Source organism: Lissotriton vulgaris, chromosome 4_2, assembly GCF_964263255.1.
Source record: "Lissotriton vulgaris chromosome 4_2, aLisVul1.2, whole genome shotgun sequence".
Classification (NCBI taxonomy): Eukaryota; Metazoa; Chordata; class Amphibia; order Caudata; family Salamandridae; genus Lissotriton; species Lissotriton vulgaris.
In genome coordinates this window covers 6,189,949-6,206,222 of record NC_141692.1, presented here as the reverse complement: position 1 = coordinate 6,206,222, position 16,274 = coordinate 6,189,949, and the positions used below count along the sequence as shown (strand labels likewise).

At 47.4% G+C, this 16,274-nt stretch overlaps 1 protein-coding gene across 1 annotated transcript in view; it reads right to left on the bottom strand.

Annotated features, from left to right (window-relative positions):
* The window catches only part of LOC147718107 (multidrug and toxin extrusion protein 2-like), a 464,065-nt gene that overhangs the window by 294,196 nt on the left and 153,595 nt on the right, over positions 1 to 16,274 (bottom strand). Inside the window, exon 3 of the mRNA XM_086919190.1 lies at positions 13,033 to 13,101. Coding sequence (XP_086775316.1) covers positions 13,033 to 13,101 — 69 coding nt within the window. The remainder of the gene's footprint in view (positions 1 to 13,032; positions 13,102 to 16,274) is intronic.

Here is a 16,274-nt window from a genome sequence, read left to right as displayed (position 1 = left end):
CTTGCATCCTCGTCCTTTCCTTACTTTTCAAGGTTTGCTGAAGCTAAAACCCCGTAATCAGGAGAAAAACAAGCATTTACACTGTATATATTTGAAAGCAATTTATTGTTATTCCCACCGTCTTACATTCCTCTACCCTACTCTCGCATTTTTTGATATTTTTTTCTTTAAAAAGAACACAAAAAGAAACAAAAAAACACAGGTACTCTAATTTCAGATAAAACATGAAACAGACATACATTATAAAGTAAGCTGCGATCCTAAAGCCAGCTCGGAATCCTAAATAATATGCAGCCAATAATGTAAATTAAAGTCCAAAGTGGAGGGCAACGTGCCAGCCTTACAGTAATCTCTAATAGTAATTCCAGCCCTCTCTGCCCGTAATGCTGCTATTCCTCGGGTAGAATGCACTCACACTACCCTAGGATATCCCTGCCACAATCCTGATAGGCAGAGAAAATGACGGTCTTTATCCACCTTGCTAAGGTGCACAAGGAGTGCTACTCTCTGATTTTAACTGGTCTTAAATTAACAAGTAGACTATCAAATCTTCTATAACTGCCCTTACCGCATCTCAAATATGTACTAAAGGAGCTGGGCTGTTGGTGTCTGGCTGTAAGGAAAGGTAGTGAAGGTAGGAAAGGTAGGAAAGGTAGTATGAAAATTAGAATTAATCTGTGGATGAAGGGTAGCAAGGTAACTGACTTGCACGGGCTCTATGATTTGGTTGCATGGGAGCACTTGTCCAGTAGCTGTTTTCCAGAGCTATCCCAGCACTTGATTGATAGTAAGCTAACTGATCCCAGGAAGCTTGCTGTGGAGGCGGATCGCTGGGTCAGTACCAGGGTCCACAATGGTCTTGTGGGAGACTCTGCCAAAAGTGGGCTGGGTCCCCAGCAGAAGAGTGGTGGGGACAAGGGTAAACACAGGGAGTTCCAAAAAGGGCCCCAAAGTAATCCTCCAGGGAACCAAGGTAAGGGTTCCCAACTCCCTGTTGAAAAGAAACCATGGGTTCCGCCAGGTATGCCTGTGCATAAGGGTCCCAAGACCTGTTTTAGCTGTGGTCAGGTGGGCCACTTCCGGGGGGCTCGTATATGTCCCAAGCCCTGGGAACTGAGTGTAGCCTTGGGGGAGGAGTCAGTGCCCAAGGTGGGTAGGGTACTTCAGAGATGTCCCTGGTCTCTTTAGGAGACAGTGAGATGGTCCCAAGGACCAATCTGCCTGATAACTCTAAAATGTACAGGCATTGGGTGAACATCAATGGCCATAGTGTGGAGGCTCTAAGAGACACCAGAGCTAGAGTGACAGCTGTCAGTTGTTGGCTGGTGTCTGAAGAGCAGGTGGTCCCCAACACATTCTACCCCGTAGTTGCCCCTGACAACACGGAGTGCCTCTGCAAAGTGGCACGGCTTCTCTTTAAGTGGGCGGGGTCTCCAGTACCTTGAGAGTAGCTGTGAGGCCAGCCATGCCTGTTAACTATCTGCTAGGCAACTATTTGGAGAGCTCCCCTTTGGTGAAGGTGTAGCGGAGGTCTTATTTGGAGCTATTGGGTCTGCCTGAGTGGGCATGAGTGACCACTCGGTCAATGGCAGCCGGTAAGAGTATTCAAGAGGACTCAGAGCCTGAAAGACTGGTCCAGGGGCCTGCCAGGAAGAGAGGAGGCAGGGGGCATGGAAAAACGGTCCCGAAGTTCTCACGGTCTAACTAGAGACCCCCATTTCTATTATTGGTGGCAGCGGTGGGATTTCAACCTGTATTTGTACATGACCCTCAATGTTTGGTGTACATCACTTGTTTAATGCAGACCACCATGCAACCACATACTGTGTTCTGTTTTAGGTTCTATTTTTGAGTGACCCATAAAGTATCCATGCACCATGTCTCAGAAAGGGAAACCAGCAAGTGAGATGGCAGAATTGGAGTTTGATATTGAAATCTTGCATTCCTACAAATTAGATCAGCTCAAGCAATTTTGCAAAGATTTGGGATGTCCCCTGAAGAGCAGCTCCAGGAAGGAGGAGCTGCAGAAGACCCTAAGGGCCTGGTGGCAGGCCAAAGAAGCTGGAGAGGCAGGTGATGCGGAGGTGGATGAGGATGCACAAGGGCATGGTTTCACATCACAGAATCTGCCTGTATCAAGAGCAGCCTCAGGGGCTGGCAGTCACCATTCTGCTCGAAGTTTTCCCCCAGAGGAACTGGAGGCGAATAAAAGGATTAGAGATCATGAGTTAGAGGTCATGAGGCTCAAGATGAAGCTATTGGAAATAGATAAAGAAAAGATGACAGATGAGAGCAAGACGTTTGTGCCTTAGAGGAAAATAAATTGCTTTTGGCTCATGAGTTGAGCATACAGGAACTGTACATTAAAGCCAAGCAAGTGGAGTCCAGTTGAAATTATGGCAGCATACAGCCTGTGCAATGGGGTAAGGTTTACATACCCAAGGACGTAGTGTAGAATTACCAGAGGGGTGAAGGTATATATGCATGGTTTATGACATATGAGAAAGCCTTGAGAATGAATGAGAGTCCTGAGAAGATCTGGGGGGTGGGTTTGTGGAAACACTTTGAGGCAACTGGGAGGGACATCCTGTCACCTTTAGAGCAGGCAGGTTTCCTGACCTATTCCAACATGAAGGAGGCTTTATGCCTCAGGTGTGGGATCACTTAAGTATCTGGAAAAGGGCTGGAGCCTCCGTAAAAATATACACTACCCTTAACGGGGAAGAAACAATGACATGAAAAGACGCACCTGGGGGAGGTAATTAACAACTTGAGCAGGCAAGACAGTTTCAAGGCAAATACAATATCAAACACAAAATCTACAGGCCCTCCAGTTACATCAAAAGGTTACTGTCCCCACAAATGAGAAAGGCCATATTTTAGACCCGGTATTCTCTAACCTTGTAGACTTGGTAACCGACCGTCCCACCCCCATTCCTTAGTCCGACCACTTGATAATCCCAATCATCTGGACCTCCTCATCCCCATAAATCCACCACCAAACTACAAAACACTGGGACCGTATGTGGCCCAAACTTGACCCCTAACACTGGGCAGATACCCTAGTAAAAACAAGCCCAACGGGGAATGTTAACCCCCTGATTGCTCACAGAACTTCAATGACTGGATCACGTCCTCCTTAGACACTATCATCTCACATAAGTGGAGAAGAAATAAAACAAGAAAAAAATGATCTCCTTGGTTTACCCCGAAAATTAGACAAGTCAAACAAAAATGCAAAAGGTTCGAGCGAGCCTGGAGGAAAGACTACAGTCCTGATAAGAAGATATACAAAGAAACTATTAAACAATATCAAACTTAGATTTAAAAAGTACAGGCACTATATTACAAGGAGAAAATGAAGGGGTCCTCTAATGCACATAAGGAAATTACCAGGATTGTTAAAATATGTCTTAGTCCCCCTCAGCCTGACACTACATCTGCTTCCTCACCCCAAAGATGCACAGAACTGGCAACAATAAGATTTTGAAGATATGCAATGCCTTCCCCCGGTCAGCGTATCTGATAACTTGTTCTCAGCTCAAGTGACGTTAGGGAAGCACTCTGCAGTTCTTGAAGAATTCCCCCTGATAGATCCCTCTACGCTGTCCCAACTTTGGAATTCAATTAATTCAGGTTCCCCCTGTGACCCAGCCCCAGTACATTTGCTGAGCAAAGTAAAAAGTGCCATTTCCCCTCATCTTTTAGATGTTCCTAATGCCTCCTTCCTCACCTCACTAATGCCCAAACCATAAACACGCCATGGTCAACGCACTTTAAAAAAAAAAAACTTAACCCGAGGGGTTGGAGCAATTATCCCCCAATATCTCTTCTTCCCATGACGAGCAACATTCTGGAAAACCATGTCAATAAAACTCTTACTGATTTTCTAGAATCCCACGCAATTCTGTACACCTCCCAGACTGGTTTTTGATCCATTCATGGGACGGAAACCACACTGCTCACAGTGACTGAAGAGGCACGCCAACTGCTTGATCAGGGAGGTATGGTGGCAATCCTCCTGTTGGACTTAAGTGCCGCTTTTGGCACTGTAAATCATAACACCTTAATAGACCGACTCAAAGCGGTAGGAGTGGCAGGGAATGCTCTCTTCTGGCTTCGATCCTTCGTTATGGAGAGAACTTCCCAGTTGTTCGACGGCACCCACTCATCTAATCCCATCCCACTGCTGTGCGGCGTCCCACAGGGCTCCTCATTAAGCCCCACTCTGTTTAATGTGTATCCTAAACCTTTGGCAGACCTGGCCCTTCCTTTTGGAGTGCAGATCTTGACGTACCCATATGACACACAGCTTGTACTGTCCCTTAACCATCCCAAAAAATTATGAGATTGACCTAGAAACATGATTGGAATAGGCACTGAGGCGAGAATTATCAGGTCCGTGGAAATTTGAGCCCAAGACCCGCCGAGGCGGGGAATTGAACTCTGGTCCCGGGCTAGACCTCTGCATCAGGGTCTGCTGCTCTAACCATTGAGCCACACTTCTCCGAATGGGGAAACAACTGAGCTAATGATCCTAGGGAACATTAATAACAGCTCTCCCCAACTGAAATGGCCAAGCAGTTTAGGAGATGCCCCCATTCCAAAAGAGAGAATTAAAAGCCTGGGAATGTGGCTGGACAAATCTCTAAATCTTGAACATCAAGCAGTACAGGTTGCAGCCACCTGCTATGGAATACTTAAGCAATTACGCAAAATCCTGCCTCTGCTCCCAGACTCAGCTTGCAGAAGCCTAGTTCAAGCCCTGGTATTGCCACAACTGGATTACTGCAACTCCTTATATCTGAATACCCCCAAGGCTACTATGAGGAGATTGCAGGTGGTACAGAATAGTGCAGCTAGACTCCTCCACAATGTCCCCAGGAAACAATCGGCCAAGCCAGCACTTAAGGTGTTGACCTAGATACCGATCAGGGATCGAATAAAGTTCAAATCACTATGCATAGCGCACAAAACTGTGGGGTACGGGTCCAAAAGTCCTACAAAAGTTACTGTCCTTCTACTTACCAAGATGAAACCTGAAATCTTCTAATCTCTATCAAGAACAGGTTCCTAAGATCAAGAGGGCAAGAGTGGGCGGCCGCCTGTTCTCAAGTAATGCCTCTGCTCTTTGGAATACGTTCCGAACGCAACTCCGCTCTTTGAACAATCTCCTCGAATTCACGAAGAAGCTAAAATCCTGGCTCTTCATTAACTTGCAGTGAGTCTCCTGTTTGGGATGAAGGTAGGCGGGGATCGCTGGGATGCCTAAGTATAGCCATGCGCTATATTAAGAATGCATTAATAATAATGATAATACTAATAATATACTTTATGATGAATTATCAAAATTATTTATTATTGATATATTTTTTTTGTTGTTTCATGTCATAAAATATATAACTTTCTTTTAGTAGGCATACATATGATTACAGATGTATAGAAATACAATTATCTTTTTGAATAAAGCTATTCCTTCAGTGATTGCATACATATATTGATACAGGATTAAGGCAGTACCTATCATAATTTAACAATATCTTTATGTTTCGCTCTTTTCTGTTTTTTAGATTCTTGACATAGTCAATTAGCATTTAAGACCACAGTATCATGATGTGCAGAAACTTACACGGAGGGAAGTATTCTTCCATATAAATATGCCACAGAGACTACCACTGACTTGCATGCACAAGTTGTCAATCACCTAGCCCAGGTGTGTCTTTTCATGTTATGAGCTCACTCCAGAGCAATACAGAGAGAAGTTCAGGAACTTCAAGAAGATTGAAGTTCCTGAAGCTTGAAGCTTGATTCAAGCACTTGGGTCAAATGTGTGAACATGTATACACGTTCACTGGAAGGTTGGATAAAGGGCAGCAAGTTAACTTATTACCAGGGGTTGTGCAACTTCATTAGTTGGGAGCACTTGAGTAGTCTGTGTGTACCAGAGCTGTGCCAGCGTCTGTTGAATAGTAAGCTAACTGATCCCAGGGAGCTTGCTAAGGAGGTGGACAACTGGAATAGTACCAAGGTCCACAAGGGGATTGTGGGTAACCAGGCCAACTGTGGGCAGGGTCCCCAGCAGAAGAGTAGGGGGCAATGATAATCAAAAGGAGTTCTCTAAATGGCCCCACAATATCTACCAGGATAAGGACAGGATAAGGAGTCCCAGCCACTCAACCCTAAGGTGTCCTGGCCCCCTAAGGGTAGGGACAACAACCGGGGTCCCCCAGGTGTGTGTAGTGCTGGGGGAGGAATTGGTTCCGAGTGAAGGGGGAAGCAATTAGCTTTGACTCTTGTCTCATTAGAAGACAGAGAGATGGTCCAGGGATCCTATCTGCCTAAGAACTTTATGAAATTAAGGCAGTGGGTGACCATCTATGGTAGGAGGGTGGAGGCTCTGAGAGACACATGAACCAGTGTGACATCTGTCAGGTGTCAATGGGTGGATGAAGGGCAGGTTATTCCCAATGTATTTCACCTTGTAGTTGCAGCAGACAAATCTGTGCGCTTATGTAAGGTGGCGCTAGTTCCCTTTAAGTGGGGCATTCTCTGGTTCCTTGAAGGTCGTTGTTAGTCCATCCATGCCTGTAGACTGTCTGCTTGTAAATTACCTTGAGAGTTCCCCATGGAAGGAGGTGGAATGCCAGGCTCATTTGGAAATGTTGGGTCTGACTGAGTGGACCTACGTGACCAATCAGTCAATTGCAGACAGTAGGGATGATCAAGAGGACATGGAGCCTGAAACAGTGGCCCAGGTGCCTGACAGAAAGGGAAGGGGCAAGTGGCATGGGAAACCAGCCCCAGAAGTTCCCGCCAGGTCCAGGAAGAAGCAGACCCTGAGGGGGATGCCCTGGAACCCACAGGGGAGCAGGTGGCTGAACTGGGAGACATTCCAGAGCTGACCCATTGGCAGCAGGAAGGGGGTTCCACTAGGGAGGAGTTCTGCAAAGCGCAGATGGAGTGCCCTATACTTGTTGTTCTGCAGCAATAGGCTGCAGACCAGGCAGCAGGTGATAAGTCTACGTCACATCTGATTTACTGGGAAGATGGATTGTTATATAGTGAGCCTAAGGTCGCTGGTGGTACCCGAGCACTTCAGGATCTTCTTACTGGGTCTGGCTCATGAGGTGCCTCTCAAAGGACATTTGGGGTGCAACAAGAACTTTTAGAGGCTTGTCACCGACTTTTACTGGCCCTAAATGAGAAGGCACGTTGATAAACATTGTTGGTCTTGTCAGACTTGCCGGGCAAGTGGTAAGAGTGAAGGAAAGTGTAAGGCTCAGCTAAGACCCTTCCCGGTAGTAAGCACCCCTTTTGATTGGGTGGTCATTGACATTGTGGGGCCACTGGAACCCAAGACAGCCTTAGGCAACAGATTTATCATGGTCTTGGTGGACTATGCCACCGGGATGTATGCCGTTACAAAGCATACTTTCACATCGCATACCATTACAACGCAACTTTCACAACGCAGGACCCATTACAACGCATGCCATTACAACGCATGCCATTACAACGTAACTGCTTTTACAACGCATGCCATTACAACGTAATTATGGGTAAGTATTTTTCTTCCATTAATGGGAATGTAATAGTAGTGTAAGTGTTGGATAGTGTAGTGGTTAAAATTACTATTCTAACTCCAGAGGGGCGTAATAGTAGGGTAAGTGTTGGATAGTGTAGGGGTTAAAATTACTATCCTAATTCCAGGGGGAGCGTAATTGTAGGGTAAGTGTTGGATGGTGTAGGGGTTAAAATTAAAGTAAATACTTACCCATACTTACGTTGTAATGGTATGCATTGTAATAGCAGCTGCGCTGTAATGGCATGTGTTGTAATGGCATGCGTTGTAATGGATCCTGTGTTGTAAAAGTTTAGTTGTAATGGTAGTGCGTTGTTTTAGTTGCGTTGTAAAGGATGTTTCCTATGCCACCCAGTACCCAGAAGCTGTCCCTCTCCGGACAATCACAGCCCCTGTGGTGGGCCGTGAACTGATGGGGATCTTTTCCTGTGTGGGGTTCCTCAGTTAGGTGGTCCCTGACTGTGGTACAAACTTCATTAGAAGTACATGACATCTTTGTGGGAGGAGTGTGGTGTGGCATGCAAGTTCACCACTCCTTACCATCCTCAAGGAAATGGGTTCGTTGAGAGGTTCAATCGAACCCTGAAGGTCATGATCAAGGGTCTTGCAGAACCCACGAGACAAAGCCTGCTGTTTGCATACAGGGAGGTACCACAGAAGTCCTTATGGTTCTGTCTGTTTGAACTACTGTGAGAGGACCTCTGAGTCTCGTGAAATAGGGTTGGGAGAGAACTCCTGGTAAGACCCCACAATATGTGTTCAGCTATGTGCTCGCCTTCAGAAACCAGACTCAACACTTCAGGAAACTCGCTCAAGTGAACCTGGAAGCTAGCCAGGAATAAATTAAAAGATGGTATGACCAGAATGCCACTCTGGTCGAATTGCAGCCTGCAGTGTGGTTGATGGCACCAGTGGAGGATTGTGCCCTCCAAGACAAGTGGACTGGTCCATATGAGGTAGGGAAGGTAGTGGAGCGCAAGAGTGAGGTGACTATCAGGTTGACTTGAATACACCTAGGAACCCTTTGAGGGTCCTGCAAGTGAACCGTCTCCAGCCACACCTTGAGAGGTCAGAGATAACTATGCTCCTTGCAACAGATGTGGAATGGGGGATGAGAAGGAGCCTCTTCCTGACCTGTCAGCACAGAAACATGATGGGTCAGTGGATGGGTAAACATCTCTCCTACCCTTACCCCAGAGAAGCAGAGGGACTGTAGCAAGGTGCTGGGACAGTTGGTTTGGCTGTTCTCCCTGACACCGGAAGTCACCATTAGAGGTGTCCATGATGTGAACAATGGGGACATGCTACCTGTGAAGCAGAAATTTTACAGGGTAGCTGACAAAGTCAGGGCCAGCATCAAGGAAAATGTTTCCAAGATGTTGACGTAAGGGGTGATAGAGCCCTCAAGCAGCCCCTGGGCTAGCCCAGTGGTGTTAGTGCCAAAAGCCGCTGCACCCGGTGCCACTCCAGAACTTCACTTCTGTTCGGACTACCCTGGGCTCAATGCAGTCACTAAGACTGATGTTCACCCCATCACCAGAGCTGATGAACTAGTTGATGGGTTAGGAGCTGCCCTGTACTTCAGTACATTTGATTTAAAGTCCGGGTACTCACATATTGCCTTAACCAAGGAGGCCTAAGAGAGGTCAGCATTTTTAACACCTGAGGGGCAATAACAGTTCCAGGTTATTCCCTTTGAGTTGAAGAATGCCATTCCCACCTTCTAAAGACTGGTCAAGAAGGTACTGTCCGGGCTGGAGGAATTCAGTGCCGCCTGCCTGGATGACATTGTTGTGCTCAGCTCCAGTTGGGAGAAACAAAAAATATGTTGCGCAGACAGATGCTTCAGCGCATGGTGTGTGAGCAGTACTCTACAAATGAACGACGAGGGCTTGGACCAACCTATAGCTTTCATCAGTAGGAGGCTACTTCCCAGGGAGCAGAGGTGGTGTGCAATTGAAAGGAAAGCTTTTGCTGTGGTCTGGGCACTGAAAAAGCTAAATCCCTTCTTGTTTGGGACTCACATTTGGAATCAGACAGACCACAGGCCCCTCAGATGGTTGATGCAGATGAGGGGTGAAAATCCAAAACTGTTGGTATGGTCCATCTCCGTACAGGGAATGGAATTTACGGTGGAACACCGCCCTGGTACAGAACACGCCAATGGTTTGTGGATTGACTGTCTGGCTTTGGAGTGACAGGGGCTGGGGAGGTTCAGTGGCTCCAGGATTCTGGATGAGTCATCACTGGGCTGAATAGTCGAGGTCTGGTATTTGAAGTGGTGGGAGGCATAGCACCTGCACCTGAATAGGGCTGTGCCCACATTCAACAATGCTGGCTCCACCCCCCTGTGGTGTGTCTGGAGCCAAGGCTCCTACTGGCAATGGACTGACAAAGAAGAAAAAACAAGAGACACTGTGCTACAGGTCTGGAGGGAATTGAGGGGTCTGACCCCATTGCCTACCTAGAGGTTTGGTTCAAACAGTTCACCCCATATAACTCCCATATATTCCCACGAGAGGGCTGTTTGATCTGGCACTATTGGCGGGGGTCTCCCTTCTATTTTTTGCCTCTACTTACAGTTTTTTGTTGTGTGTTGGACTCTATTTTTTCTAGTCTACATGATTTGGGCACTTTACCACTGCAGTTCAGTGCCAAAGTGCAAGTGCTCCCTTTGTAAAGTATTGTTATGTGTTAGTAAATCTATTATTGGCTTATTTGATTTACTTGTCAGACCCTAGTACAGTGCACTTTGTGTGCCCAGGGCCTGTAAATCAAAAGCTGCTGGTGGGCTTGCAGCACTGATTGTGTCACCCACAGTAGCAGGTTATAGAATGTGGCTCAGACCCGCCATTGCAGAGCCTGTGTACAGTCTGGTACTTCCATGTTGACTTGGCAAGTGCACACACTTGCCAGTCCCTAAACCTTCCCTTTTCTACATATTAGTCAGCCCTAAAGTAGGTCCAAGGTATCCTGTGGGCAGAGTGCATTGTATGAGATGTGTAGGACATGTCCTGATGTGTGTAGCATGTCCTGATAATGAAATACTGCCAATTTCATTTTCACTATTGCAAGGCTGCCTGTTCCTATAGGCCAGAATGGGGAGTTTGTTTATAACATCTTATAAACATAACTGGGGGGGGGGGAGGCGCTAGATGGCGCCAAGCAAGATGGCCACACATATGTGAGGCTCCGGTCGCTCGGGACCTAATCCATCAGCCATCCTCCTCATTTCTTGCCCTGCACACCCGTAAAACAGTCGAGGGAGTAACGCACAGCGACCTCCACCTCCACATGGGAGAATATCCTTACACATCCTGCCACAGCCGTGAAAACAGACTTCATCTCCCCAGGGCCTGGCTGGCTTAAAATGGTGGCTGCGCCATTTGCAACCTCCTGAATTGTCACTGTGGTGCAGCCCGCTACCATCTCCTTCATTGTCAGGTCACCGCTCATGGCAGCTTGCCCCGGCGCACCTTCTGGTTTATAGGACGGAACTGCCCTGCTTGCAGACTGGACAGCAGGAGATCTTGTGCCTGCCGCTGCTGCTGTATGCAAGGCCAATCTTATCCAGAGGCCTAAGAGACCCACCGCCCTTAGGAGACATCTGAGATCAGCTCTTCGCCCCGGTGCTGTCTGTCATGATGATCTTGAGCGTAGAGCTGATGACGGGGGCTGCGAGAGCTGAGCCCGTGCCGGTGCCTTGCTCGGCCTGGGGAGCCTGCCGGCGCTGTGTGGCTGAGGGCCCTAGTGAGAGGCTGAGGGGTCCTTGTAAGGGAGACTCCTGCCGGACCTCGTGGGGCACTGGGGACACAGACACCGAGTGGCCTACTGCGCCGCTGACGAAGCACTAAGCACCTGCCTGCATCGGTGAGTCCACCCGTGGCGCCTTCCACCCTCCCCCGCCATCCTGGGCTTCCGCTTTGACACCCTGCTCCCAGACGCACCTTCGCACTCTCGTGGAGCCTGCCCCCAATTGCAGACTGCAATAGAACCTTATGTATGTATGTATTAAATGTTTTTCAGAAATGTCAGCTCCAATAAAAAAATATATATATTTTTTAAAAAAATGATGGACTGATCTAAATATCTTTTATGTTATTGGCTCTCATACATAGCTAATGTCGCCCCATTTATAATTTCTGTGGATCCTTTAGGGGACCTTCTGTGACATACCGTGGCAGGGTTTTTTGCTCTTTCTATTTATATTGTACTAATCCGCCTTTTTCTCCTGTCTATAGGAGTAATTCCCTTGTGGAACCCCCTTCTATTTTGCCGAATCACAGGAAGTTCAGCATTGTTGCCGAGACTCCAACTTAATTCCCGAGATTCGGGGTCAACCGCCCTATCCGTTAGACCAACTCCTCTCCCCACTTGTCACCTACTTGAAGAAAAGATCTCAAAGGGCTTGAAACTGAGCTTGCCTCCGGTTCCCAAGTCTCAGAGCCACAAAGACGTCACCACCAGCCCCCCTGAATTTCCTTGCTGCGAATTCCAACTGCCTGCTGCTGTTTAGGACCTTTAGAGACTGTTTGTCACTGGGAGCTGGAAAATCAATGCAAAATTGAAGTAGCGTGTTGCATCCGCACCTGTTTTTGACTCATCGCCGAAGAAACCGATGCCGCGACTCGAGAAATCGATGCAAGACGCACTGAGTGTGAGATCCCCGCACCCATTCCCGACACATGCCTGCTTTGTGGCTGCATGAAGCCAAGCATCGTCCCGGATCTACGCATCGCATCAAGGCACCAAAACTGTCGCTTCGTTGGGGTATGCAGTAAGAAATGGACGCATCACATCCCCCGAAGCAAGAAACCAACGTATCACCTTCCCTGCATGTAAGGAACCAATGCATCACCTTCCCTGCGGCCATTTTGTTTGTTTTGTGTGACGCATCCCAGGTACTTTGTGAGGAAAGTGTCTGTGGACTATTTCCACCATTTGAAAGCCTTATTCTTTTTACTGTATTGTGTACTGTATTGTGGATGTTTGTTATTTGGTCTTGTTTTGGTTTAGATAAAGATTACTTATTTTTCTAAACTGGTTTGGTGTCTATTTGTAGTGTTTTCCCTGTGTTACTGTATGTGTTCACAATGTTTTTATACACTGCCTCTGAGATAAGCGTGTCTGCTAATGCCAAGTTACCAAGGGGGTGAGCAGGGGTTATCTGCTCATGCCAAGCTACCAGGGGGTGAGCTGGAGTTATTTTAGAAGAGGATCCCCCCTTACCCTAACTAGAAGCAGGGGTCCCTATTTGGACAAAGGTACATACCTCTGCCAACTACGATGCTGGTGAAACTCCTTCACTACAAGGACAGAGATGCAGTGCTTCGTGGGCCCCTTGCAGGTAGAAGATACATGCACAGCACATATCTTGCAACTTTAAAAGCATTGGAGGCAGAAAAGCAATCACAGAATAAAGTATAAGAAAATATAATGACAGTAGTCACCTGTGATATGAGTGTGTCAGTTGCTGCAGAGAATCCTACTCCCAAAGAAAAACCTAGGACAGTCATGACCTGGAAACAAACAAAACTGTAATTAAATCGGAGGCAAGTGCTCAAACTAATAATTCACCATATACAGAGGATATTTGGTTCCTTGGCTAAGTTGATGATTGAGAACAAGGTCTGAGCAGATTTATTTCCTGACCAACAAAGTAGAGTAACCTCTCTGTGCCCCTCTCTGTGCTCCCTCCCTGTCACACAACAAAGTGCAGCCTCTTTTGGGGTTGCCCTGCATTGCATGCCTTTTTATAAAATCTGGCCCATTTAATCTCTGCATCTCAAAGTGGAGTTGATTGCATACCAGTATTGCTCCACCTCAGGGATGTTGTAACTTCTTACCAGAGTTTAACCACCACCCTGGGAGCATCAGGCAAGTCAATTTCCTGCCACCATATAGGGCCTCTAGGTACCGCCGACTACCCATTACATATCTGTCCATTTCGAGCACTGGTTTTGACTGTGGCATGAATGCCCATTCATTAACCGTGCTTATCTGTGCCGCACAGTAATATTTTTTAATAACAGGCAGAGCAATGCCTCAATCGTACCAACCTATTGTAAGTTTGGGCAGTGCAATACTTGCTGGGCCTCCATCCCACCGCAGCGATCAGATCTCCGCCTCAACCACCCTAATGTATGTCTTCGGAACCTCAGAGGGGGTGTTCTGCAAAGCATATAAGAAACATGACAGTGACAGCATTTTAAAGTGCACCACTCTACCCAACAGGGAAAGTGTCAAGGTCCGTCAGTGCCTCACATCTCTTCATAATTAGTCTTATGGTGGGGCCAGGTTGCTCTGTGTCAGTTGTAATGTATATCCAAAAGTAGCGGAGGCTAGTGCACACCAAAATCACCCTACAGTCTGGTGGCATATGCAGAACATCCAGCCAGAAGGGGTAGATTAACGACTTGTGCCATTTGATAGTATATCCAGATTATTTACCAGAATTAGTGATCATCTGCATCAGTCTAGCCATCTTCAAATCTGGGTCAGCAACCTAAAGAAGCACGTCATCCACATACAGTGATATTCTATCTTTCCACAGACCTTTCATTGCAATTCTCTGACCAACGGATACTGTCATATACATGCTGCCAAAGACTCCAATGCCAGAGTGAAAATAATTGGGGACAGGGGACAGCCCTGCCTGGTACCCCACTGAAGTTTAAGCACCTGGGAATACACCCCATTTACCTTGACTCGGCCAGAGGGCCACCTTGGAGTAGGAGGACCTAATGCATTGTCCAAGTGTTTGGCCAAAACTGCAAAGATCAATCCTATTCAGCTGTATCTAATGCCATTTTGGCATTGGGTGACAGCACCAGTGTCTTTTCCCTTAAGTTGGTCCTCTGACCCAGTACTCCCTATAGGAACTGGGGATTAAGTCTAGCACTTTGCTGGGGCATAAATCCTGACTGATCTGGGTGGAAGAGTGAGCGGATAACTTTTTTGAGCCTCGTCGCTAGTACTTTGCCCAAGATTTTGACCTCAGCATTCACCAATGACATAGGTCTATAGGAGGGGCACTCCTCAGGGGGATTTCCCTCCTGGTGTATCATCCGCACATTGGCAAGTCTTTGGTCCTGGGGCACAGATCACCACTGTTTAAACTCCTTGTACATAGTTACGAGCAGTGTGGCAAGCTTAGTTTCCATCATTTTGTAAAGCTCCATTGCCAGTCCTTTCAGATACAAGCCCTTCCCGGAATGCAGCTCCATCCCCACTGCCACCAAATAGCAAAATCTGCATTTAGAAACTCCAGATCATCACCTGATAATATCAGGTGTATGGCAGACATCGGTGTCCTCTGCAATTTTGGTCACCGCTGGGGCAGTACACCTGAGCGTAACAGGGTGCTAACTTTCCTTCTATACCCCTTCATTCCCTGACAAGCTCCCCTGTCTCTATTTTGTTCTTAACTCATCCCTCTCACCTAGCGAGGCAAGAAGCTTACCAGTTTTATTCCAGACTTTATACAGTCAATAAGCCATAGCAATGTGCACCGCCTAGGTGGCCTCAGTGTCCAGGTCGTTATATTCCTGTTGCATCAGCGCTAAAGTATATTGCGATTCCAATCCCATCTCTGTCTTGAGGAGGCACTCCAACTCCAGTATGTCCCACTCTAGCTTGTCAAGCCTGGCTCTCCAGTCTCTGTTTAACCCAGATATAAGGGAGAGCACCAGGCCCCTGACCACTGCTTAATAAGACTCCCACACTGCTTTTCCTGTGGGCAATGGATAGGAGAGGGAGAAATATCCTGAGCATTTTTAATATCCTGAAGCATTGACCCACCAGGCCCAGAATCTGAGGTTTGAGGGTCAGACCGTTGTCCATCTTAACTCCGAGATTCTTAGCCATCCCCTTGTCGGTAGAGGGAGGGTACATAGCCGCCGGCCACCAGGACTTCAAACAGGGGTCCGGTGGACACCCAACGAAGAGGACCTCCGATTTGGCTGAGTTGCATTTCAGCTGGTTGTGTTGAAACCAGCCAAACACCGCACCCAGGCAACTCTTAATGAGATCTCCGTCGAAGTCCCTGTTCTTACTGCAGGTGAAGAGAAGCTGGGTGTCATCGGCGTAAGAGACAATCTGGGCACCATAAGACTCAGCCAGCGCCGCTAGAGGGGACATATAGATATTAAAGAGGGTGGGGCTTATAATCGACCCCTTTGGGACTCCCACCTCCAAAGGCAGCACTGCAGCCGAGTACGGAGGGCCCCATACTGTCTGTTGTCGGTTCGAAAGAAAAGACTCGAACCATCTGAACACCATTCCCCTCACACCGATCTCAAAGAGTCTTGCCAAGAGACGGTCATGAGGAACGGTGTCAAACGCCGCCGACAGATCTAACAACACCAGCAGTGCTTTCCCTCCGTTATCCTGGACCTCCTTGATTGCTTCCGACACCTCCAGCAGTGCCGTCTCAGTGCTCATGTTTGCCCGAAAACTTGACTGGGGGTAATGGAGGATGCCGTGACACTCCACAAAGTCCGTCAGAACTGTCTGCACATGTTTCTCTGTCACCTTAGCCAGAACCGGGAGCAGCGATAAGGGTCGATAGTTAGCATGAATGCTAGGGTCTAAGGACGGTTTCTTTAAAAGAGGGAGGACCAAGTCTTGCTTCCAAGCTGGTGGCACAACCCCTGTCTCAAGGCAGTGATTCAGAATTGGGTTAACCATGGGG